A 24,742-nucleotide genomic window follows, 5' to 3' on the forward strand; every position below is an offset into this window, starting at 1 on the left:
AAAGCAGTTGTTAAGAAAGGTCGTCAGCAGAATGCCAGTTAAAATTGCAGATTGTAAAAGCAATAAGCAATTAAGCCTTGTAATATAACAGCATCTACTATTTGTATCAGAGAAGACACCAAATGAGGGAGAACCACAACAGTAATGATAGCTGCCGCTCTTAGGGAAAGTTCTGAAAACAAACAAAAATCAACTTTTTCTAAGCAGTGAATCAAAAGATTTTGGAAATGGAACCAATCCAAAAAATTACATTACAACCATACATCAAGCTCCTGTACCAAAGGACAAGTTAATGGACCAGATACCTACAAAGAATGGTCAAAGAAAAAACTAACGTTATGACTTCTAAAGTTTCAAGAATACAACAAAGAAAAGGAGGAGGACTGACAGCAACTAGTGCTCCAGAGATTATAAACACAAATGCATTGTGGTCTTACTATCATACATCTTCAGAAAGCTGACAGAAAAAAATTCCATAGTACTACATGTTACTTCAACAAAGTTCATGAAGAAAATTTATTTTGCAGTGGAACACTTACTGTACTAGGGAGCTGGACAGACGGACTGACTTCCGGTTCATGAGTCTGAAAGTTCCTGAGAGTGAGCAGTGCCCTGAGTGAGGATGACTCACTCAGGCAAGAAAAACCCAGTGGACAGTGCTAGCAATCAGAACAATAACATGGGGTGGAAGGCAAGTGATATTCTTGATAAAAAATTGATAAGTTTTGTTATACATCATAATAAAAGACCACGTTGGCATACCACTTTGCCTAGCACACTGCCAGACTCACTTCTATCCCTCACATCCATCTTTTATCATTATTAAGCCAAATCCTGAAGTTCTTATTCGGCCCATGGTTCCTGGGAGAATAGGAGCCACAGCATGGAGGGGGAACCACCCCAATTACAGTAGACTGCGTTTACAATACCTGACAACATTTTGACATACAAGTTTGAGAAGGGTACCTGCTGCAGGGAGCAGCCACTCTCATCCCAGCCAATTTCAATGTGTCTCTAAGGGCTGGCCCTATGTACAACATCTCTCCTGTAGCCTCATTCAGATTACTCTGATGAAGCTAATCTGGATTTAAATACATTACCAGCTATGTGTAAATCCAATTCCTTTATATGCTCTTCTGGTGTGTGAAGCAAACTTTCCTCACTATTACTTTTCCACCTTTATATAAACAAAAGTTACCATTCTCCCATTTTGAACTCGGAAGCAAATTAATTTAAGTTTTAAGGTCTCATAATTTTTACACTATTCTTTTGCTGTAAATGTTCCAATAGACAGGTGCTCTGTGTCTCTAAATTTTCTCTTTTGAGGGGGCTGAAACCCTCCATTCCTTTTCCCCATGCCCGACCCCCATCTACGAAGTAGGGTGAAATGCATAGCCTCTGAGGGTAATAGAGGTGGGAGATGGTTCTGTGACAGACACTCCTTGGCAGTGGGTCCCTTGTTCTTTGCAAATAGCTCTCACCTCAGGTCTGACAAACTCACTACACCAAACACATGTCTAACTGGATATTTATGCATGAAGTATCTACAGAAAGCTCATCACTTGTCAAGACTCCTAATCCTGGACGAGGGGGATGCTTTCATGAACCTTTGGGTCCCGGTTCTTGAGAAGCCAGCCCGCTCTGCAACAGACTGAATTTCAGGGGGAAATCTACTTATTGGATAGGAAAGGTAACTATTGAGAAGTGCAGACCCACGTTTGATTTTATTATTTTGTTTTGTATTGTAACTGATCACTTCCACCACTCTCTCTTGTTTCTAGTAAAATCTTTATTCTTTCTTAAATAAACCTTCTTTTGCTTTACTATATGTGCTCACAAGTGCTGTGTGGGTCTGTCTGGTTTACAGGAGCAGTGGTTTAAGGTAAAACCGGTGACGTAGGACACAGTGCACCTTTGGGTGACGAGGATCTGGAAATTCTGTGAGGAGCCAGTGCCAGGGGCTGGATACCACAGGGGAACGATTCAAAGGGATTGGGGTGCACCAACTGTTAACTTGCCTGGCAAAAAAAAGGGCCGGCATTAGCCCAGAGGAGAGTGCTTTGGTGGCTGAAGGGCTGGCAGTGCAGGGAGGCAGGGGGCAACAAGGCGACTCATAGTCCTGCGTACCCCGAGAAGTGTCACAGGTACACATTTCTGCCTGATAACTGCTGAGTATTTAATTTTTAAGTGTTAGGGTGATGGACCTCTGGATCTGTATAATTTCAATGATTCTATCTTGCAGATTCCTCTACAGTCTGCCTGTTGCTGCTCCAAGTATCAGCCAAATGGAATCACACAAAGTGACAAAAGGTGCTTCAAAAGCTGAGCATGTTTTTTCCCTGATGTCCCAACCTCTGCCAGCCCATGGACCAAGGGAATGAGCCAGGGGGAAAACTCTGAATCTCAGCATATTTCATGGCCACTTTTGGGTTCCAAACCTAATGTTTTTTGCACTTTGTGCATGAGTCACCTTAGAACTTTTAATGTCTACTCACACACATGCAAAACTTTTTGAATATTTTAATTTTCCCCTGTCATTCCCTGCTATTGTCACCATAACATATTTACCCTCAATAAATTCCATCTAGGACTGCCCTGACTTGTATAAAATGTGGTCTTTCAAACTCAAGACACTTCAATTTTTTCCTCTCTCCTCCCAGTGGAAAATTATGTAAATTGTACCATTTCTCAGTTTCTTCACAGTTCATTCGCCTCCTTACCCAATTTCAGCATGCTCATGGTCTGGATATATAGTTATGAAGTTACAGAGGCTGAATTTTCCTAGCAGTATGGGAAGGAATTGTACATGAAACTCCCTAAAGCCGTTATGAGAGTTGTGACCGTATTTCCGCATGGAGCATCAACACAATGAGAATTTCGTCCACAGGCTATAATCTGAAATATTTACTGTAGGACTGTGCCTGAACATTATACCACTGAGCAACTGCCAGTACATCACTTTGTTTCCTACAGAATTATACCATGATGGGAGCAATGTTCATTATAATTAAAGAAGCCACTTTCATTCTAAGACACTATTTTAAGGCATCTACAACTTCCTAGAAAATATACACTATAGGCTGAAATTTCTCAATCTTGTTCTCAAGCCAAAGATGCATATTTGTACATTTGGAAAATATCCCATACAGCTGCTTTTGTGGTGGAAAATGGTGGAAAACTGCTGATACTTTAAGGAATGTTTAAGATGATTTGTCTGTTTGTGATCAGCCATCTCAAAAATGGCTTGAATTTGGCACATATATCATTCTGAATACGTGGTGGCAGAAGTGAAGTAGAGAACACATCCACTCTGATGAAACACCTACAACTTATGCAAAGTTAGTTATAAAATATCTTTAAAATACTTACTGCTCAAGTCCAATTTTAGATGATTTTATACATGTAAAATTTTTATAGAAAAATTTTCCACACACAGCTGATTTTTATGCAAAGGGCTCTGATAAGTGATACATACTTTAGTTTCCAACATTAATATTTATCATGACAGGTTATTGGTATAAAACATCAGTATACCTGCAATTTCTTCTAAAGAATTAGCTCTCATGTCCAGTAGAACTGTACCATTCAGGATACAACTTCTCAACTCAAACAAGCTATGAAGTGACAGAGTGGCAACGTACGGTTTGCTCCATCTCTCTCCACCATCCTCTACATCTTCTTCAAACTTCAACCATCTATGCAAACAAACAGCTTAGTAAGCCTTTTGTATATAGGAAATGAAAAGTGAGTTATTTTCATGCATATTCAAAGGACACTATCAAATATTTTATTTGGTTTTATTTTACTCTCTATTGTTAGTAGGAAACATGAGAACATTCTCCTACCCCTCTCCTCCTCCCCCAGCAATTCTGTCCATTACCATTTGTCAGTCATGGATTTCATCCTGAGAGTCGAAGGCGAGAGCAGATAAAAAAATAACGTGTTTTGTTTTGCGCAACTTTGGATAATGCCCTGTCTTGGTTAAAATAGCTTTGTGTACCAGAATCATTGATTCTGTATGTCAGCGAAACTCTAGGAATGTCATGTGGTAAAGAACTGCTAGGGAGTCAGTATAGGGGGTATTATAAATCCTAGGAAAACGTAAACTAAAAAAACCAGAAATTCTATCATGTAGAGCGACATTGACACCCAACAGCACAGATCTCTGCCACTTGAGCTTAAAGTAATTGGTAGCAATGGTAGGCTGTTATCTTCTGCATAGCCCAGACACTAGAGAAGAATGAGACACATGCTTTGTCAGTGGATTTACAACTATTTGCTGGCAGCAGAGGTATATAAAGACTTAGGACTCATGGGTTCAAATCTAGGTTCTGGAACAGAGTGTGCACTAGTGGTTATATACCCTTCTGCTCATGTCCCCCACCAAACCTGTCTCTGCCACCCCCCTTCCTGTATGTTCCACCCTATACCAGTCCCACTTTGCTCCTATACATCATCCCATCCCTCCACTCCCCACAGACCAGCTCCTGTTCCCACTGTTCCTATCTATCACCCATTCTGCTCCTATCCATCCCCATCCCAGCCTCCTACCTCCCATCCTCTCTTCTCCTATCCAGCTCTCCCAGATCCTGCCCTACACCCCCTCTGGTTCTATCCACACTCCTCGCTTTGGCAACTGCCCCCTCTCTTTTTTCTGCTATCCAACTCCCCCAACTTGTGCCTCCCTCCCTCTCTGGCCCTACACAACTCCATTCCTTGGCTACTTCTCTCCTCCCCCTCTGCACCTATCCAACTCCTGTCTCACTCCCCATATCCACTAGCCACCCCATCCCAGATCCTGTAACTCCCTCGTCCCCTCTCTCCATGCTCTCTCTATACGTCACTTCCTCCTCTACATTCCAGTCAAGTCACTCCTTTCTCCTCTATGCTGCCTGATCACCAGCAAAGCACAGGAAAGAGTCTCCCTGCGTGCAGTTACAGTATGCTGTGTCACAGAAGCTCACATCAGCCAGTAGCAGCATTTGCAAAGAAAGTATTCCTCAGCCCCCTGCAGCCTCAGGCTGGACCATGTCAAATACAGATGGAATATTCACAGAACTTAGCTGCTAAACTTTAACAAGTCTCTACTGAGCATACACAAATTGAGATTTTTTTCAAAGGTTTAGAACTTGGTCAAATTTGAGTGGATTTCCACACAGACAGCAAAAGCTACATCTCTCACACAAAGACTGCCTTACTGCCCTCCGCCAAATTTAAACTACCTTGCTCCAAAGAATGGAGTTACTAGAGCTTCTCAATGAAATGACTAAGAATTTAACATGGGCAAAAACGTTTCCTCTAATTTCATTCTTCAGAGCACCTGAACTATTTTAGCTGAAACTTTCCAAACAAAATTCAGCTTGAGGCAGACACCTCTATGGGAAATTTCAGGCCAAAAGGGTAGAGTTTGGGAAAGTTACAAGAAGCTGAAAACATGGAAAGTATTAGGCAACACCATCAGTTCTGCCTATAGCAAGAAAGTTTGGACAAGAGACAAAAAACTATCATACATTTTACACACACAAAAAAAAGTCCTAGACTGCTACACTACCTCTCCCCAAAACCATCTATTAGCCATCTCATGTCAATTTTAATTGCACATCTGCATTTTATTTAGATAGAGATAAACAGCCAAATTCTCTGCTGGTATGACTGTAATTACTTCAATGGAGTGACACCAGAAGAAAATGTGACCCAAACTCTTTCCACACCACATGACATTATTCTATTTTTATCTATCTTATAAATAAGAACCCTGTTTCCCCACTACCTTACATCTTGTATAGATATAAACAAGAATTCAAAGTGTGGTTGGGAGAGGAGAGAGGCAGATCCTTCGCTGTGCCTCTTCCGAAAGAAGACAACTCTTTGCAATACAAATTCTTTCTGAGGACCAACCACACTAAAATGCTTTAAAAGAGTTTCCTGTGCCATGAAAAAGTTATTATGCAAGGCCTTCCTTTAACCAAGCAAAACTAGGTTTTGGTTGTCAGGATTACCTCTGCTCGACTCCTAATTTTGAGGCGAGATTAACAAGCATGCAGTTCTCAAGTGTTTACATTAGTATATTCCACTGCAACACTATAATAAGATAGGGAGAGTGTTTCAGACGTTTAACTGAATAAAACCTGTAAAAGGAAAACAGGCTATTTCATTTCATTTTCAAAATATCTCCTCTGGGAGAAATTCATCCTTGTGTAGATGGGGCTAATCCAAGACCTATATACTATTTAATTCCCACTTTCCGTAATCTCTTGAATGCTTCATGAGTCTTGGGCTCCCTCTGTAGATGGCTGAATTTCACCCACAGAAGTTATTCAGAGAATGAAATTCCCTGTGTTTCAGGCCTCTGTCAGTTAAGCTTCAGATACAGTCTCAGGGGAACCCGGAGTTAATTAGCTACTCCTGCTAGCTAGTGCTTCATTTTGTAGGAGTTCTATTTGAAGGCAAGATACTATGTTTTGGAGGAAGGGTAGCTTTATAAGTGTTTCCTTCAAAACTCCATTAAATTGGGGGAACATTTTTAAATTAAATCTCTAATGAGAATGGAGGAAAGGGGCTGAAAAGATCTACTTCTGTATAAGAGGCCATAAAAATGATAACATTTGCAACTATAGTTGCAGAGGTAGTGGTTTAATCATAATACGGAAATTGAATGAAAACTGTTTGGCTTCATTGCCTATCTTTAATCACCCAACACTTTCTTGTGAATGCCCTAGGCAATGTTAATCTTCATATGATATCAGCCAGGACATGGTGGTTTTCTACTGATTTTTTCTCCACTGAAGGATCATTGAATACTATTTTCTGAGAGACACAATCCACGGGCATCTATAGTATTCCAGGCTTTTGGTATTCTGAGACACCTTTTCAAAATTCAATGCCAAACTCCCTTAGGGCCTGCGCAGGACATGGAATAAAAACACCATAAATACAGAATGAGATGTGAACTGAGTATATTCTTTGGTATGTTTCTTCTGAGTATGCCCAGGGCTGTTCAGCTCCCTATGTTTTCTCTATGTTCAGCTCCCTATGTTTTCTGACCAACAGGGTAGTTGGGTAGTATTTGGTGCCATCTATAATGAACATTGCCTCGAGAAAGCAGTCTTGGTGACAGAGCATCAAACACCCAATATATTAAAATATCAATATTAGCTATTGTTTGTCATTATAAATTGGATGGATCGTATGACTTTACGGTTCATGACTGGTCACATGATTATATAAAGGTACAGCTGCTCCTCTGTTTCACATCAGAATATTATGTTAATATTTCATTTTCAAATTGCAATTATTGCTTTTATAGATGAATTCAAAGCAATGGTTTTCCCACAAGTGTATTTTTCCACTCAAAATTACACCAACTGAATCAAACATTGTCAGAAAAAGATCATCTGATGTGGTAAAACGATGTGAAAACTAATATTCCACATTCCCTGGGATTGGCCAAACTTTTCATAATATATTTGAGATCAGATTTAACATTCTGTACTGTGTTCAATCACATTCTGCCCAGTGTCCTTTGCTTTCAGAGTATCATTAAAACTAGTTTGCACTTTGTCTCTTTTATAACTAGTCTGCACTTTAGGAAGACCTGCACCTTTGCACTGGTCCTTCCCATTATATAAGGATATAAAAATATTTCAGATTATATCTCCTCCCTCTCTTTTGTAAATCAGAATCTCTCTGTAATGATGTATCCAGAAATAAACTCAATAGCCCAGGCGCAATTACACCATAATCATATAAGAAGAGACTTTTACCTCCCAGTTCCACGAGGTAGTGCCTCTGTGTATGCAGCCCAAAACTGCACTGACCTGATTTGCTGCCCTGTTACATTAGATACTCATTCTAACCTGTTGTCCAGGACTCTTCAACATTACTGCTTTCCAGGATTCTTCCTCCTATTGAATATTTGCATTTTGGGCAGCTCTTTTCTGTTGTGTTAGTTTTTATTTTAATAAACTGAGCCTCAGTTTGTTATTTTCCATCCATGTTTCTAATCTCCTTCGGTCCTTTTGCATGACTACTTTGTCTTCACTCTTAGGTGTCCCCAACTCCTCCTAACATAGTAGTGTCTGTGTGTAAACGTGATTTTTAATCCCTTTTCTAGATCAACATATTAAATAAGATTGGTTCTAGTACAGAGCCTTGCGGTAACCTAGTAGACACTGTCATTATCCTATGAGTGTGGTCTCTCAGCACTTTTCCATATAAGTCAATGATCGTATCCAAGTCAATCTGAATTCATTCTAACAGTAAGATTCCCACTCTTCTATTTTTAGTTCTAAAGTCATTTGTATGAAAACTTGATCTTTATTTCTTAAGATTTCATCTTGCTCTACTACTAAATGGTAGCATGCTACAGTAGCATCACACTGCTGATGCCATGCTCTGACTGGAGTGTTCCCTCTCTTCTAAGAAATGCTGCCTGAACTGTTATATTTTGAGTGGGATACACTACCTCATGTGATGCTTGTTAATCATGTCAGGATATTATTACTTGAAACAAGGAATAAGCATCACTAACAGAAACTCTAAAAGGAACACAAAGACTTAATCTTTATGCAAATGTATTGTGGGGGTTTTTTTTTAAAGGAAGAGAATGGATAACAACAGAGTTGTCTCTTAATCAGACTGCTGACTTTATCTCCAAACTTCAGGAACATAAAAGGTTTAGAAATTCAAACCCAGGCCTGAATCCAAATTTTCCCATTCTTTTATCGTGGGCTGAATAAAAACAGAGATGCAAATTTTGGAGTGTTCAAAATCCGTGCTCAATTTTTGCAGCTTGACACTTCTTTAACAATGGAGACTGGGTGGGGAAGAAATGTATGACATCTCCTATAGTCAGGATTGATTAATAAAATAAAATAATACTTCAAGACTTTATCCAAAGGTAACATTCTGTTATAGAATTAAAGTGTTAAACAGGACTATACACATTTTTTTGTAAAAAACCATCACTTCTTTTTAAATGTATCAGGTATCTTGTATACAGGATGACATGAAATAGAGCATATGAACACTTTGTAATATTCTTTGCCATAACTTTTCAATGCAAAATATCAGGCTTGTGGGGCCTAATAATATCTATTTCAGGGCCTGGTGTTTCTCTCCAAATATTTATTCAATTGCAACACGCCTGACTAGCATAAGTATCATAATCCTATAAATTGTACCAGTTTCCACATGAACTTTGGCCAATCCTAATTTGAAAATGAACCAAAGTAATGAACAGCTCAGAGACAAAGCAGAAGTGACAAAGCGAGGCAGGCTGTGTGACTTCATGTCTGTGGAAGGAAGTGTAGATCGTTTGTTTTATTTTGCCCTATCAGCATTTATCACTTGGTATTCATGTCATAACCAATGCACCTGTTAGCTACCTAGCTCTCAAAACTATGGATAGGAAAACTGATTTGAATATAACAGAGATCACAATTTTCATAAAAATTAAGCTTAAACTCTTCTGAGGCTCTAAAAAGTTTGATTAACTCCACCCTCCACCGGATTACCATATTCTGGTCAATTCCAGAAGCAGAAGTGCTTTCATGAAAAAGGACGTTCTCCTGAGATTTTTACTACGGATATGCAGTATACAGAGATCTGAATAAGACTCAGATAAACCCTAAAATTTGGGGTGACATTTTGAGATTAAACCCTGGGAAATCTAAGCCACTGTCCTGCTCAGCAATGCCAGAGGCTGGTTCGATAGATTTGAACTTCAAAAGCATTTATCAAGCAAGTACATACAATTTTGATAGAGCAATTTGCTGTTGCACTACTGTGTATGCATTATAAACCTAACTACTATTTTTATGTTACTATGTTTCTTTATAATATGTGCGCTAAGTACTTTTACAGAACATAAACTATAAATCAAGCATTCTGTACACAATAATTCAGCCAGGTCATCTATGCAAATTATTCTGTTAGTAACACTGAATGTCATTTACCAAAAGGATACGTTTCTTCCTGTTTAACATCATTATAAGGGCAAAATGGATCAATTTAGCTCTGATACAGGAGATTCCTGCTTTCACCAAATGTTCACAAATGTTCTGGTTACTTTATGAAGTGTTAATTCCTGTGTATGTTTGATTTCTAAATATGGTGCATAATTGTTGATGTGATGTGGCCTGTTGCAAAAAGAAATAGTCCAATTATTTATGTTTAATGATATAGTTCAAGGGTTAGTACACCAAACCATGATTAACCATAAAAAAGTTCTGTATGAATAATATTGTGTTGATGGGCCCATTAGGATTTGAGTCTGCCTTTGGAACAACACAGCTGAGCCTCTGCCACTTTAAATCCTTAGCAGCTTGCTAAGTACTTTCCCTCTGTTTGGATAAATCTGTTCTGTTCTTCTCAGAGATATTGAGCTTCAGCCAAATCTTATCCACACTCCTCTTCAGTAGCTGCTACCATTTTGACTAATTGAGCAGCAAACGTCTCAATGAATCTTACACAGCTTGCACACAACATTTACAAAAGGCTCCAGAAGCATGACTGTGCATTCAAGCTCCATCAAATGGAACAGTAGAAGGGTCCAGACATATTGCACCAGAGATCCATCACCCTTCCTCTTGGTAAAATGTGTATGTAATTATTTTATGTCTTATTCTGTGCTCATTAAGGTCAATAGCAAAACTGCCATGGAGTTTGATGAGAGCAGGACTGGGCTCTTGGTGTTCCTTTTCTGGCTATTGATTACACAATAACTCTGTTAGCTGGTCTGTAAAGTAGCTGGCACACTGCTGGCACTGTGCAAATAATAAATACACAATAACTCATGTTTATTAAAAAAAAGATTCTAAAACAATTACATTAATACCAGGGTCACAAAATCCATCAGAAACACTGGGTATTCTTATACCATTCCTTAGTGGCACTAATATTACGAAGGGAAATCCTGACCCTCCCCCCATCTCCACAGCCACAGAGGGCCCTCATCACAGTAGAGCCAACTTAGATTTGCTCTTGTAAGGGTGAGGGACAGGAAGGACCTTACTGGGACTCCTCACATCACCCATATCCCATGTCCTTTGCAAGCCATGGAGCTGTGTTGATCTTAGCTATCCCAGTACTCAGGGAGTTGCAGGTGAGCTGAGGAGGGAATAGAGGGGTTGGTGAATTTCCCACTATGCAAATCCACTAGCCATTCCCTATGAGCAGGGCGAGAGCAGGAGCTTCAGCAGCTACCACAAGCACTGCAGGTACAGCAACATGCAAATGGGGGTTCCCTGATTTGAAGGGAAGAACTCCTCTCCTTCCTTACTCCTACAAGGCAGTGTGGTCTAGTGGACAGAGCATTGGACTGAGACTTGGGAGACCTAGATTCTATTCCTGGCTTTGTCACTGACCTGCTGGGTGACCTTGGGCAAATCACTTCCTCTCTCTATGCCCTAGATTCCCCCTCTGTAAAATGGAGATGACAATACAGACCTCCTTGCAAAGCACTTTGAGATCTGCTGATGAAAAGTGCTCTGCATATTATTTTTACTACTCCGACCATGGTTGTCTCCAGAAAAAAAAGCCTACTTACTGGAACTGTATGCTGGATCAAGGATTTACTCTAAAAGCCTATTGTTCCAGGATTAGTGATGTATTCAATAATACCTAATACCTACTCCACTTCATTACACTTATTAGTTTATTAGTGTGTATCTACAATAGAAGACACGCTTTCTTCTCTAATCTGAAGAGGAAGGACGACAATTAAAATAGACATATGACAGATCAAGCTAAATGGAAGTTTCTTTTGTTTCAGCTATTTATTTGGAATTCTGTCTTGATTATAAGCTTATGTTAAATGAAAATCAGGATAATATGTCAGAAACATACTTCTATACTGCTTCCCAGAAGACATTCCTATTCCACTTCCCTGCTAAAAAATGCTATAAACTATAATTGAATTCATTTTTTCTCCAAGATATAAACCATCTTTAATTAGTATGAGTAAAATGAAGATCATTCCTCAGGCCTTTTGAAAAGAGAGAAATTGTATTTTCTTTTTTTTTTTTTTTGACTGTGAATATGAATATTTTAGTGCCCACAGAACATCTATTTTGTGGTGTAATCTACTGGAGTCCATGGAAATAAGCACATGCACAGACTGTGGATGTCCCCTGCATGGACACACAATGGATGAGATGGGCACAAGGAACCAGTCCTTCTGTGCCCGTCTGAGCTCATACAATTGCAGTGAGGTCACAGGGATTATTGACTGCTTAATTTAGCCTCTGGGAACTAAATACCTGGGTATCCCCCCCCCCACAGATAGACTCCCCAGCTGGTCAATTCAGCCAAATCTACAGCCTCTTTGATCCACTAGGGGCATATTGAAGCCATGGATCTGGCCCAATGTCTTCTGAGCACTCTGGCATCTTCCATGAGCACTAAACAAATAAGTAATGGCAGTTGTCTAAAGGAAGAAAGTAGTAGAGATTCCAAGGAGAAAAATGGTAAGCCCCAGAAACAAGATCTGTTGGAAATGTAATGTCCCATTGAAACCAGATATATAGCAAGAGACTCCCACACTTAGATGCTTGAGAAAGAAAAACAAGTAGTTATGTAATTGATATTCAATGTTAATGAATTTCTCTGTCTTTCAGCAGAAAAACAATCTGGGCAGGCATTCTTTCCACATTTTAATTCTGCAGAATTGAAATGATCTAACATTGAATATTCAAAGTCTCCAGAGCATCTGCTCATTAAAGGTTGGACTCTGTGAATATTTAAGTTTATCTTAAGTCTAATTTGGCTATGGTAATGTTATTCCCTCTCTCCTATGACCTTTTAACAAAGAGGCCAACTAATGGATTTCTCAAGGATACGTTCACAGTATATGTAAGTTTAAAAATACATGCAAAAATGACAGGCTAAAATTTGAATAAAAAGGACTACTTTACTACTATAAGTAGAAGATATCTTTTGTTTACGTCAGTTCTTTCATTCAATATTCATTCTGACCCATATATGTTAAATCCAAATGAAAACATCTGGATGTTGAGGAATGACAGATACTGCGGCAATACTGGTTATGCAATGATTTAAAGGATGATTTTTATGTTTAAGCTTTGTATCCAAAATCTGTTCCCAGGCTTTCAACGGCTTTGAAATGTCTCACCACACTTTCAGTGACCATCAGTTACTGACAAAAACACCACCTGAGAATACTTACCTTGCTGTCTCTCTCCATTCACCATCCTCTCCTTCACGCCAGCAAATCTCATCAAGCTCGGTAAAGAGGTCATGAGGAATGTGTTCCTCATCATCATCCTCTGTTCCAAGAATAAACTGTACCCTCTGTGATGGGGTGTCTGGGGAGGAAACACAAATATCATCAAAAAACACAGCCACCAGGGACTGTGATTGGATCAAATTACTAATGTGTATTTTTTTCAGCACAGATTAAATGCAAAATGATTTTACATTAGTGAGTACAGTCATTTATATGCCTTCAGTAAACAAATGACTGGAACTTCATGAGATTATTCAGCTATCTGTTATCCAGATAATTAACCTTCACAAACAAGTATTGTAATACATAAAATAATCACACATCTTATCAGCTCAGTCATGCTTTAATTCGTGCTCTATGAACTGTAGAGCACATGGCATTTTGTGATTAAGAACTGTTTATTCAGTCTAAATTACCTGTATTCTAATGAAATAAATACATCCAAAATAGACAACACATTTTTCACAATGTGAATATACATATACTTATGAATGTAGTTTAATGATGTTTCACCCAACTTAACAGGTAAAGTAAAGCACAGATACAGCTAAGTGTCAGACAAGCCAACTACTGTGGGCATCTTTGCTATACTGTAATTTTTAATGTACAAATTTAACTCCATTCACAAAGCTGGGATACTAAATTTGCATTAATTTTTTCCATTAAACTATATGGATAGATCCCAAAAGGTAATACCTCTCTGAATTTTAAATCCCTCACTATTCACTGACATAAATTGTCCTGCTGGAACTGCCTAAATAGTTAGAAACAATATATATATATATATATAGAGAGAGAGAGGCAACCTGGCTAGAAAAGTAAGAGTAATTGGTGCTTTTCCAATGGTCCTTTTTCCTATCTATTCTTGAGTTCCCCATTTCTTATTCTCTCTTCTTGCTTTCCTCCCTTCACACCACTTTTTCCCTTCTTTCTTTTCCCCCCTTGATCCTTTCCCCACTGCCCAATCAGCTGCTACATTGTTGTCAGGGTATGTCTATATGTCAGTGAAGACCCGCTCAATCGATCCAGAAGTCGACGCTGGTAAACCACCCCCTCAAGTGGTGTAGCGCTGCGTCGATGGGAATGCGTTCCCGTCAGTGCAGTGCAGTGAAGACACCATGCAGAAGGGAAGCACAGCAGTTGACGGGAATTACGTAACTCCTGTCAACTGCCGCTGAATCACCAGGTAAGTGTAGACCAGGGCTTAGAGACATACTGCTCTTCCCTTATGACTGGTGCTTTGATATATGAGAGGAAATTCAGGCAGACAGTTTTATTGGTTCAAATGTTGTAACAGTCTTAAAAACTATTTTTTAATAAAATCCAATCTCAAATCATGCAACTTGGGATGGAATCTAATGTCTCCAGAAATGTATAGTTACTGTTTCTGCCACTGTACTTCACAGCTGTGAGAACAACCAAGAATCCTTTGTGAGTGGCTAATCAACTGAGAAATGGAGTAGCAAACAGAGGAGTTCTCCAGTGCATGGGGTGCAGTTTGACTGAAGTGTTGCTTTACCACGTTGTTCTAGGGTTAAGCAACACTAGCTCCCCCAGTCTGCTCTCACATCCTGTGAAAGTTTAGTCTCTCAGATAAGGTGGCACTGAACCTGTATTAGAAAGCACAGAGAGCAAAGTGCTGATCAGAGGTGATGAAGGGGTCTGGTGGTGTGGTAGGCTGAATTCAGCAACAGAGCCCACTTCTGTGGTAACAGTGGCACTGTTGCAATAGCTACCAAAGGGCAGCCACACTTGTGATATTTTTCACCGGTGAGAACATGTCGCCGTTTCCTCTTCTGGGTATAAATCCCCCAAATGCTATGAGAGCAGGTGCGAAGGGGAGGCAGGAACCTATCCTTCAGGAGCTGGTGGAGGTTGTTGGGGAAGCAAGGGGCAGCTCAGGCAAGTCAGGGTAAAAGATGGGGAGAGTCTGGGAGAACCAGGGTTGATGAGAAAACTGAAGGGGTGCAAAATTGTTTTTCATGTGGTCCTACTGGGAGGAGAGGGCATGCCTACTGTTTCACTCTGATGCACCCCAGAACTGCAATCCCAAATCACAAGGAAATTGAAGCAAGGCGGGCCCGCAGGGGGTCAATCAAAACATGTGATAACCACAAACCTGTTAAGTCAGCAACAGTCTGAATAAAACACAACAGTCCAAATGCCTGGCAGGTGTGTGTGTAATAGCAAGCGAGCAGGAAACAAATAGGAAGAGGGAGCCAGAAGCAATAAATAGGAAAGTAACACACAAGTCATCACACCCCCTTGAGTGTTGGTGGATGGGAAGCTGGGCCAGGGGAAGGGACAATCCACTCACACATCATTTTCCCACCAGCCCCATGGAGATTCCCAAGAGAAGGTAATATAGTAGTCCCAATCTTTAAGACAATGGAGTTGCACTGCCAGGGAGCAAAAAAGAGGGAGGAACATGCATGATGAGGAATGTGCAGATGGGCCTGGCCTATTTCCAGTTCCTGGGAATCCATGGGCTTTGAGGGCAGGGTCTGAATGCTGTGTGGAGAAGGGGAAATGACATGCGGGGAACTCTGTGAGGTAATCTTTGTAGTTTTCCTCTCTTCTAACTCCTGCCATGGATTTTATAATGGGAGAGGATAGTTGGACCCACTATTATTAATATTTACCACTTGCTTAACTCTTTTCTTTTGCATGTGGAAAACAGTTGCTGCATGTGGTAAGTTCCCTTCATTATTGTAACCATGAATAGAAAGAAAGCAGAATTTATTTTCTGTAAGTTGTCATATATTGTACTGCACATTTGTGTTGTATCGTTACTGTCCTGAACAGCAAATGAAATGAAGTATTAAAAATAGCTCATTGCTGTGAAATCCATATACAAAGTGTGATTAAAATCCTGCATGGGACTTATGTTTAGCACATTGTAGAATCCAGAAATTACTGCCAACTGTACTTCTGAGTTATTTGCAGCTCTGTGTTTTGGTTAGCAGAAACTGTCAGCTGCATTATTCAGCAAATGCACTGTGTTATACCTGTATTTATTTGTGACCATTTTCACTTTCACTAAACACAGCTTTACAGAGTCAGGAAAGTCTAGCAGGGGCACACAACGTTTGAACCAGTGGGCGTGCTATTGACAGCTTGCCAGGACCCAGTGGGCCATGCCTACTTTGCATATACAAATTAAACTCTAAAATAAATGCACAGAACTATAATGATACTTGCCTCTTCCTTGACACAGGAATCCAGAGCTTGGTTTTGGTTTGTTTATGTTTGAGTTCACTAGTTATTAAAATGTGCAGTTGACCAACTTTGCCCTTCCCTGGCATTTACAGATACTGGGATGCCGCAGACCAGAGTTTAGAAAGCAGCAGTCCACTTTTATCCCATGGGCGACACTTTAAGTAACTCCAGCCTAGTGCAAGCAAAAACTGAGTTCAATGGCTAATATATAATACTGGAGAATAAAAGTAAATGTAACAGGGAGGCTTAATCTTGCAGTGCACATATTTGTTTGAGACAAGAGACTATACTGTGGACAAATAGCTATGACTGTCTCATGGGAGAATTACCCTGAGTGACACATGCGCCTCAAAAGGATAAGTGTGTGTTTTTATGTGACTATAGAGAAAGAACATGGAAATCAAGCTGCTTTTCAAGAGAGGGGGTCTGTGGGAGAATCCCAGAACATGCAGTGCCAAGAACTTCCAGTTCTCTTGATGAAATCAGTAGTAGAACTGACTTACTGAACAGTTATTGTTAAGTGATAATGAATAATATTGTACTATAGAGTTCCAGCTTTCGGATAGTATTATATTCATAGAAATTTATGTATTCAACATGGGAAGGAAATCAGAAGATCAGAAAAATACCTTACAGGGTAGTTATTGTCAGAATTATTGTAAAAATGGTACCTCATTGCTGTATTTGATTTGCTGCTACTACTTTACTGACACCAGTGAATAACCTACAGAGATGAAGCCGAACAAACTGTGTTTTGTCTTCCTCATTAATACATCGACAAAACTACTTGCTATGTTCTGACTCTTCATACTTTATTGTTGGTGATGATTTATAATAACATCCCAAGCATGAAGAGCATAATTTGATTTTCAGACACAAAGCTGAGCTGGAAGTTAGAAAATTTGTTTGGTTTTAACTTAAACATGTGATTTTAGGCAGAAGACAAAAATGAAACAGATATTTTACCTAAATATTTTCAGATAGAAAAGCAACTGAAAGAGAGAAAATGAGAGAGAGACACAGACCACAACAGTATAAAAGAGCAAAACAAGAAATGAAACCTGTCATCCCTACTCACACAATTGATTTAATAACGTTATTCACATGAGTAAGAATTTGACTCTCATTAAAAGCAGCAACAATCTACAAATGCCAACATATTTATGACACTTAAAAAGAAAAAAAAGGAAATAATATGACTCAAAAAACCAGTATGAAAAAAAATGTAATTTTCACATGATCAGATTGTGGTAACACGATCCTTAGTGCAAAATATGACTGCGGTGAGACAGGAAATTGTAAATTTACTTAAGGCTGGGAAAACAGAGATTTAATTTTAAATTTGATCAGTTTTGCCTCCCATTTAAGTTAGCACAGTCAACACTTAAAAAACTTTCTTTTTTACTGTGTTATTTTGTTATTTCTGAAAAGTAAACAAAAAAACCACTCAAGTTAGAAAAATTAGCAAGAATAATGGGGCCAATTTTTAAAATTATTATTTCTATCACTGCCATAGGTGTGCATGGCACCTAATACACGAAAGTGAAAAGGAGCCAGGTACACAGAGCAGTGTAAAGTGACCTTAGCTACCCAAAAGGGGCTTCTGAAGATTGTCCCAAGCAGCTGGATCACCCCCAAGAAGTGTGTGAGCACCAGCTAGAACCAGGAGAGGACATTCTGGAGTGAGAAGGCCACATTATAGGAACCAGAGAACAGTGAACACTTCCAGTCCCTGACCAATGAAGCATTCCAGTCAGCACAAATTAAAGCAGCCCTGTAGGTATGCTAACGTGTGCTGGCCCCCAGCTGCTCCAAGGATCTGTGAGAGGAACAAAGGCTTAGAATCACCTTTGCCTCCCACCTCTTTAGCTGAACTGAGCATGAGCCCAAAAACACTATCCTGAAGAGTCTCACTGCGCAGTGAAGGTGTAAAAAGGGTGTAAATTAAGTCCACCTGTGTAAGGAACTTTCAAAGATGTAAATCCAAGTTGGGATTTAGTGGTGCAGAATGGAAATACAGACACTTGTACTGACCTAGTGTTCACGACTATGAATGCCCCCATTATGACGTCACAACTGGGCCCTAAAGCAGGAATCAGATACAGACACCATGGGTGGACAAGTCAAAAGGATATGACTGATAGGCCCGGGACACTGCACAACCCAGCTTGTAGAGGCCAACAGGGAAGCTAGTTGCTTACTGACACAGAGCTTCTGGCAAGCACTGGGCTATATTGCGACCATCCCTTACAGTGGCACATAGGGGAATGGAGTCATGAAAGGGACTTCCTCCTGCATGAGCCACAGAAGGGCAACTCACAGTAACAGTCCCTGTGAGCAGAGACTGCTCCCTCCTCACTCCAGAGAGAAAATTGCCTGAAAGAAAGTGGCAGGAAGCAGTGTCACATCAGCTCATAGAGCATGGTTGATGCATTGGTGGAAGCAATGTGCTGCATCCTAGCTTCTCTACCAACCAGTGTTTGGAAAGTAGTAGTGATGATGTAATAGACTTCTTTAAAGCATTTGACTTGGTACAGCGTGACATTTTGATTAAAAAAACTAGAACAATATAAAATTAAACATGGCACATATTAAATGTATTAAAAACTGGCTAACTGACAGGTCTCAAAATGTAACTGTAAATGGAGAATCATCATCAAGAAGGGATTGGTTCTTGGCTCTTTGCTATTTACCATTTTTATCAATGACCTGGAAGAAAATAGAAAATCATCACTGATAAAGTTTCTAAATGACACAAAAATTGGGGAAGTTGTAAATAAGGAATAGGACATATCACTGATTCAAAGTGATCTGGATGATTTGGTTCACTGGTGCAAGCAAACAATATGCATTTTAATATGGCTAAATGTAAATATATACATTTAGAAACAAAGAACGTAGGCCATAGTTACAGGATGGGGACTCCATCTTGGGAAGCAGTGGCTCTCGAAGAAATTTGGAGGTTTTGGTGGATAATCAGCTGAACATGAGCTCACAGTATGCCACTGTGGCCTAAAGACCCTGAGATGCATGAACAGCGGAATCTCAAGTAGGAGTAGAGAGGTTATTTTACATCTATAGTTGACACTGATGCAACTACTGCAAGAACAGAGTGTCCAGTTCTAGTGCACACAATTCAGAAAGGATGTTGATAGATTGCAAAGGGTCCAGAGAAGAGCCACGAAAATGATTAAAGCATTATAAAATATGTCTTATAGTGATAGATTCAATGAGCTTGATCCATTTAGCTTAACAAAGAAAAGGTTATGGGGTGACTTGATTACAGTCTATAAATACCTACATGGGAAACAAATTTAATAATGGGCTCTTTAAGTTTAGCAGAGAAAGATATAATACAATACAATGGCTGAAAGTTGAAGCTAGACAAATTCAGACTCAAAATAATGCATAATTTTTTAACAGTGAGGGTTACAATTTACTAAGGGTCATGGTGGATTCTTCATCACTGACAATTTTTAAATCAAGATTGGATGTTTTTCTAAAAGATCCACTCCAGGAATTATTTCAGGGAAGTTCTATGGCCTGTGTTATACTGGAGGTCAGACTAGATGATCACAATGGTCCCTTCTGGTCTTGGAATCTATAATCTGCTAATATTTCTCATTGAGGATCAGGATCGTTACTGTTTTCCACACTTGGTCACCTGCCCTCAGAATAAGCTAGTCTAGTAAAAGATATTACATCACCCATCTTGTCTCTCAATTAATGTGTATTAAGTTTTCTTTGCCTGCCTAGGGATATATGAGAAGTATATTTAACAAACAGAAAATTAAATAGTAATATTTAAAAATGCAGGTTAGAATCCTTATGCACAGCTAGAGGATTCAAAATTGGAAAAGCTGTCTGAGCACAGAAGGAGTAGAAAGGAATGTGGGGCAGAGGAGGACATAATAAAGTGAAGGATTTCTGGGTAGGAGGTCACTCTATTGTCTGCTTCAAGACATAGAGTCTGTTGTCCTCTCTATAAAAGCACTTTTCCCTTTTCCCCCAATAGAGGGAGTAGAGAGCTCTTTCCATTCTGGCCATAGATCTTACACAGAACTCAAATATTTTGTATGTATGTTGATATGAAGAAATGTGCTAATAAAATTTCATTAGGATGGGTATTCAGCTTCACATCTGAAAAAAATACATAAATTATACTTCATATTCAGATTAGAATAATGATGCCTTGTCTTGTGTTTGGTTAGTTGTTGGGCAGACTAGAGTGCTCTGCTGGTTTCCGAGTAGTTCAGTCCTTCATTTGTTCCAATGTCTCTATTGTTCATCTTTTGCATCTTAGACTTTAATAATTCCTCCATTCACACTGCTTCAAAACATTTGCTAATTTGTTCTCATCACAAAAGTCCTCATTTATTTTTCTGACATGCTCAGAGCATTGTGCTTTATCGTTCAGTCTCATAACACCTGTTTTTCTATATCTTTCTTCTTATACCTGTTAGTTGTTGAACGCTCTCTTTCCTTCTAGTCCAGAGAATACAACCTCCTTCTATTAAGAATGAATGCTTTTACAGAAAGCTGGTGTGGGAGAGGGTGCTGATCATCTCTCAATGCTTATTTAATTCAGAATGAGTCAGAAGTTAGGTGAGCATAGGTGAAATTGCCCCCTATGTGACAGGTTTTCTCTTATGGGCCTGAATGTACCCAGTGACTGAATAGGCACACAGAGGAGGGGCAGGGCATTGGGGTATTCTCCTCCCCTGGCACCTTACTTGGGTGCCATTGTGGTCATGTAGCCGAAGAGCTCTGTAGCACTAGTCATACTAAGTAGTGTGGTCAACCATAGTCCCACCTCTCACCACATCAACAAATGGAGCATCCCTAGTTGCTCTGGGAAACACTATGCCTCCTGAAATACCTGTTGTGGGGGCATGACTGCACCATTCCCAACACAGGGGATTACATACCACAGTTATGCCCAATGTGATCTTTGCCTACTCTAACTTTACTGAATATTCTTAATATCCTTGGTCCTGCCAATTGGTATTGTTTATGTCCGCACCCACTCATTCTTACTCATGAAAAGTTGCTGATGAATTTTGGATCTGGAGAATACTTAATGCAACTCAGCTGTGTTTTTATTTTAATTTGTTGAAATACTAGCACACACGTACATATATACCTAGGGAACACGTAATAGTGTGGGGTGATATTTAGGTTTTATCTACATGAGTTTATGATGGTCACATTATTCATGAGTGGTGAAGTAAAGAATTAATTCTGCGTATCATTCCAAATTAACACCAGAAGGACTCCATGATACATTTTTTCTGTAGTATATCTGGCCCATACACAATTCTGGAGGGTGAAATGCATTAGGAATGTTTTCAAAATATAAAAATATGCACTGGGACTATTTCTTATATCTCTCCCAGTATAGCCAGGTGCTTTAGGTATCAAGGGCCAGATTTTCAAAGGTGCCTAGGAGAAGCCGCAGGAGCCTAGTGGGGGTTTAAAAGAGCATTAGTAGGTTAGGCATCGAGAGGCTTTTGAAAATCCACTAGGTACCAGCCTGCATCTTTAGGCATCTAAAAACCATTGAAAATCCAACCCAAAAGTCCAACTATGATAGGTTCAGAAAAAAAAGCAAAATTAAAAAATAAACAAATACTTTAAAACTATTTAAAAAAAATGTCTAGACTTAAAAAATGGGAGAGTTTTAAAGTCAGATATCACAGCAACTTTCATGGCTAGAAGGGAGCACTGAACCCCACTGTTAGCCTGGGAAACTCTACTCCTAATAGTACAAGATCCTGTTTTAGCCCCGCAGGAAAAGGAATTACTGGAAAATTGGAAAAATTATTTTACATATGGAAAAGCTATCTCTGGCCCATGCATGCATCTTGCCTGGCCTGGGCCTTGGGAAGTGGTAGTTTGTGGGGAAGATTCCACATTTGGTAGGAGAAGGAGGAAATGTTTTTGTGTCAGATTGATTTTTTAAAATACAACTGCTAAAAAAATAACTGCTCAGAAGACTTAAAATAAGTCCTATGGTGATAGGTTATCAAACCCTGGGTGCGACCCCATTCAGCAGATGTGGTCACGGGTTCAATGGGCCAGATTTGTCTGAGAGATGATGCCATCTGCCCCTGAACATGTTCGGACCTGCTACACAAATGCCACACCAGCAGGCCACCATTTTGATCTACAAAATGGTGGCCTCCCCACAGAACAACCTTGTACAATGGACTCATTTTTACACAAATTATCTTCTTCAACCTCCAGCAGAGAGTCTAGTGATGCAGTTATGAACAAAAAAAAAAAAGAGTCTAGGAAACACGCTTGCAAATACAACAAGGCTTTCTTTGGTTATGGCTTTACCAGTGTTTTGGTCAAGAACAAAGAAAGGCCACAATGCCTGGTACATCACACGGCAGCAGACCAGTAAAACACACAGGTGGAGTGTCTGATAAGCACAAATGCTTTTGCTCTTCAAGTTAATGTGAGCATTGAGGGTTGTGATGTATCTTTCATGGCTTTTGTGAAATACATGTGAGGGTACAATTCTCAAAGACTTTCTGTTCTCTCTCTCTCTCTTCCTGGACACAAGATGGAACAAGGATTGTTCGATGTGCTACACGGGCAAGACAAAAATACACCATATGATTGCATGGTGGGATTTTGCAAGGATGGAGTTCCATCAATGGCAGGCCACAAAGCAGGTCTGCATGCCTTTGTAAAGAAAGTTGCTCCATCCACTGTGTGGCCTCACTGTATGATTCACAGAGAACATTTGGCATCTAAGCACTAAGTCCAGAGCTAGGTGAAGTTTTGCAGCAGGTCTTTTCCATTGTGAACTACATTGAGACTCAGCCTCTTTGCCAGTGTCTGTTTGCAAAACTGTGTGAAGAAATGGGGTCCAATCATGATGTGTTGTTCTTCCACACTGAAGCTAATTGGCTCTCAAGGAGGAAAGGTACTGGGACCATTTTTGAACTGAGAGATGAGCTGCATGCCTATGCGATGGACTACAAAAAAGAGTGAATCTGTTGGTTTTCTGTGTGATCAAAGGAAGATGTGCCTTCTTGCCTTTGTCATAGACACATTTGGGAAACTGAATGAATTGAATACAGGTCTGCAAGGAAAGCACACCCACATCCTTCACCTGAGTGATCAAATCACAGGGTTCATTCAGAAAAATGTTTTCTAGAAGAATAATCCACTGAAGACAAATTATAAATCCATCCCACAGCTGTGAAAATTCCTAGCTGACAACGAAATTATTCAGTCTTCCAGACAGGTGATGGCTAAGCATCTCAGCCAGCTGGAGAGACAGTTTGCAACCTTTTTCCCCAACTTGGATGTGACAAAGTATGATTCAGTGAGAAACCCCTTTCAGTGCAAGCCTGATGCCATGGATTTGCCAGCAGCTGAAATCAAATAGCTCATTGACATTTCCTGCAATCGATTCTTAACAGGAACATATACCCTACTTTCTCTCCCAGAGTTCTGGTTCACTGTCAAGAATGAATATATTCTGCACTCTCAACACGTGCCTTGAAATTCAAGATGCCATTCACAAGCACTATTTGTGTGGAGCTGGATTCAGCACACTTGCATCCATCAAGTTTTGGTATCGACCTATTCTTGATGTCATATCAGAGATTAGATGTGCAATTTCTACTGCACCACTGGACTTTGAGAAGCTATGTTGCAACATGCAAGCACACGTCACACTAGAGAGCATTTAATAACATACTTAATGTGTAAATTCCTTGGATTCCTTGGTCACTATGTTGCTTAGCTGGGCTCACAGGAAACAGTAGGTCTGAAAATGAAATCATGCAGGCAAAAAATTTGGGAACCCCTGGGCTAGTGGGATAGGTTAGTAGCAGGTGATGTGGCCATAGGCAAGTGATCAATTGCATAGGCACATGACAAATGTATTTATCATATGCCTATGTAATTTCTCACATAGAAATCTTCTCTGCCTGTCTGGTATTACTTTTTGTCAAAACTTGTATGTAACGAAAAATATAAATGTAGCCAAAGTTCCAAACTTTTGAATCTGAAGCTTCCTCCTCCTCCCATGCAATATATATGATATACACTGTAATGAACAGAACATAGTTTTCTTGCAATTTCATATATAGGATTTAATTGTCTGTGAAGCACCATGATATTTCTTTAAGAAAGAGACTACATAAAATATATTTGTTTGTATTGTACTTCATTGCAGACTGAAAATGGTCCTCTTGTATTCTTTGATTTATTTGTCCTAATATCACTTTTTCCTCTGGTTTTATCTCCATCATC

At 39.6% G+C, this 24,742-nt stretch overlaps 1 protein-coding gene across 2 annotated transcripts in view; it reads right to left on the minus strand.

Annotated features, from left to right (window-relative positions):
• The window catches only part of SLC4A10 (solute carrier family 4 member 10), a 171,542-nt gene that overhangs the window by 87,227 nt on the left and 59,573 nt on the right, over window positions 1–24,742 (minus strand). For both annotated transcript variants that reach the window (XM_067549364.1, XM_067549362.1), the window contains exons 4-5: window positions 13,187–13,325; window positions 3,535–3,695 (exon numbers count right to left, since the gene is read on the minus strand). In XM_067549364.1, coding sequence (XP_067405465.1) covers window positions 3,535–3,695; window positions 13,187–13,325 — 300 coding nt within the window. The remainder of the gene's footprint in view (window positions 1–3,534; window positions 3,696–13,186; window positions 13,326–24,742) is intronic.

The sequence above is a fragment of the Emydura macquarii genome, unplaced genomic scaffold (assembly GCF_026122565.2).
Source record: "Emydura macquarii macquarii isolate MOO-44397 ecotype Brisbane River unplaced genomic scaffold, CSIRO-AGI_Emac_v2 contig_1253, whole genome shotgun sequence".
In the NCBI taxonomy this organism is placed as follows: domain Eukaryota; kingdom Metazoa; phylum Chordata; order Testudines; family Chelidae; genus Emydura; species Emydura macquarii.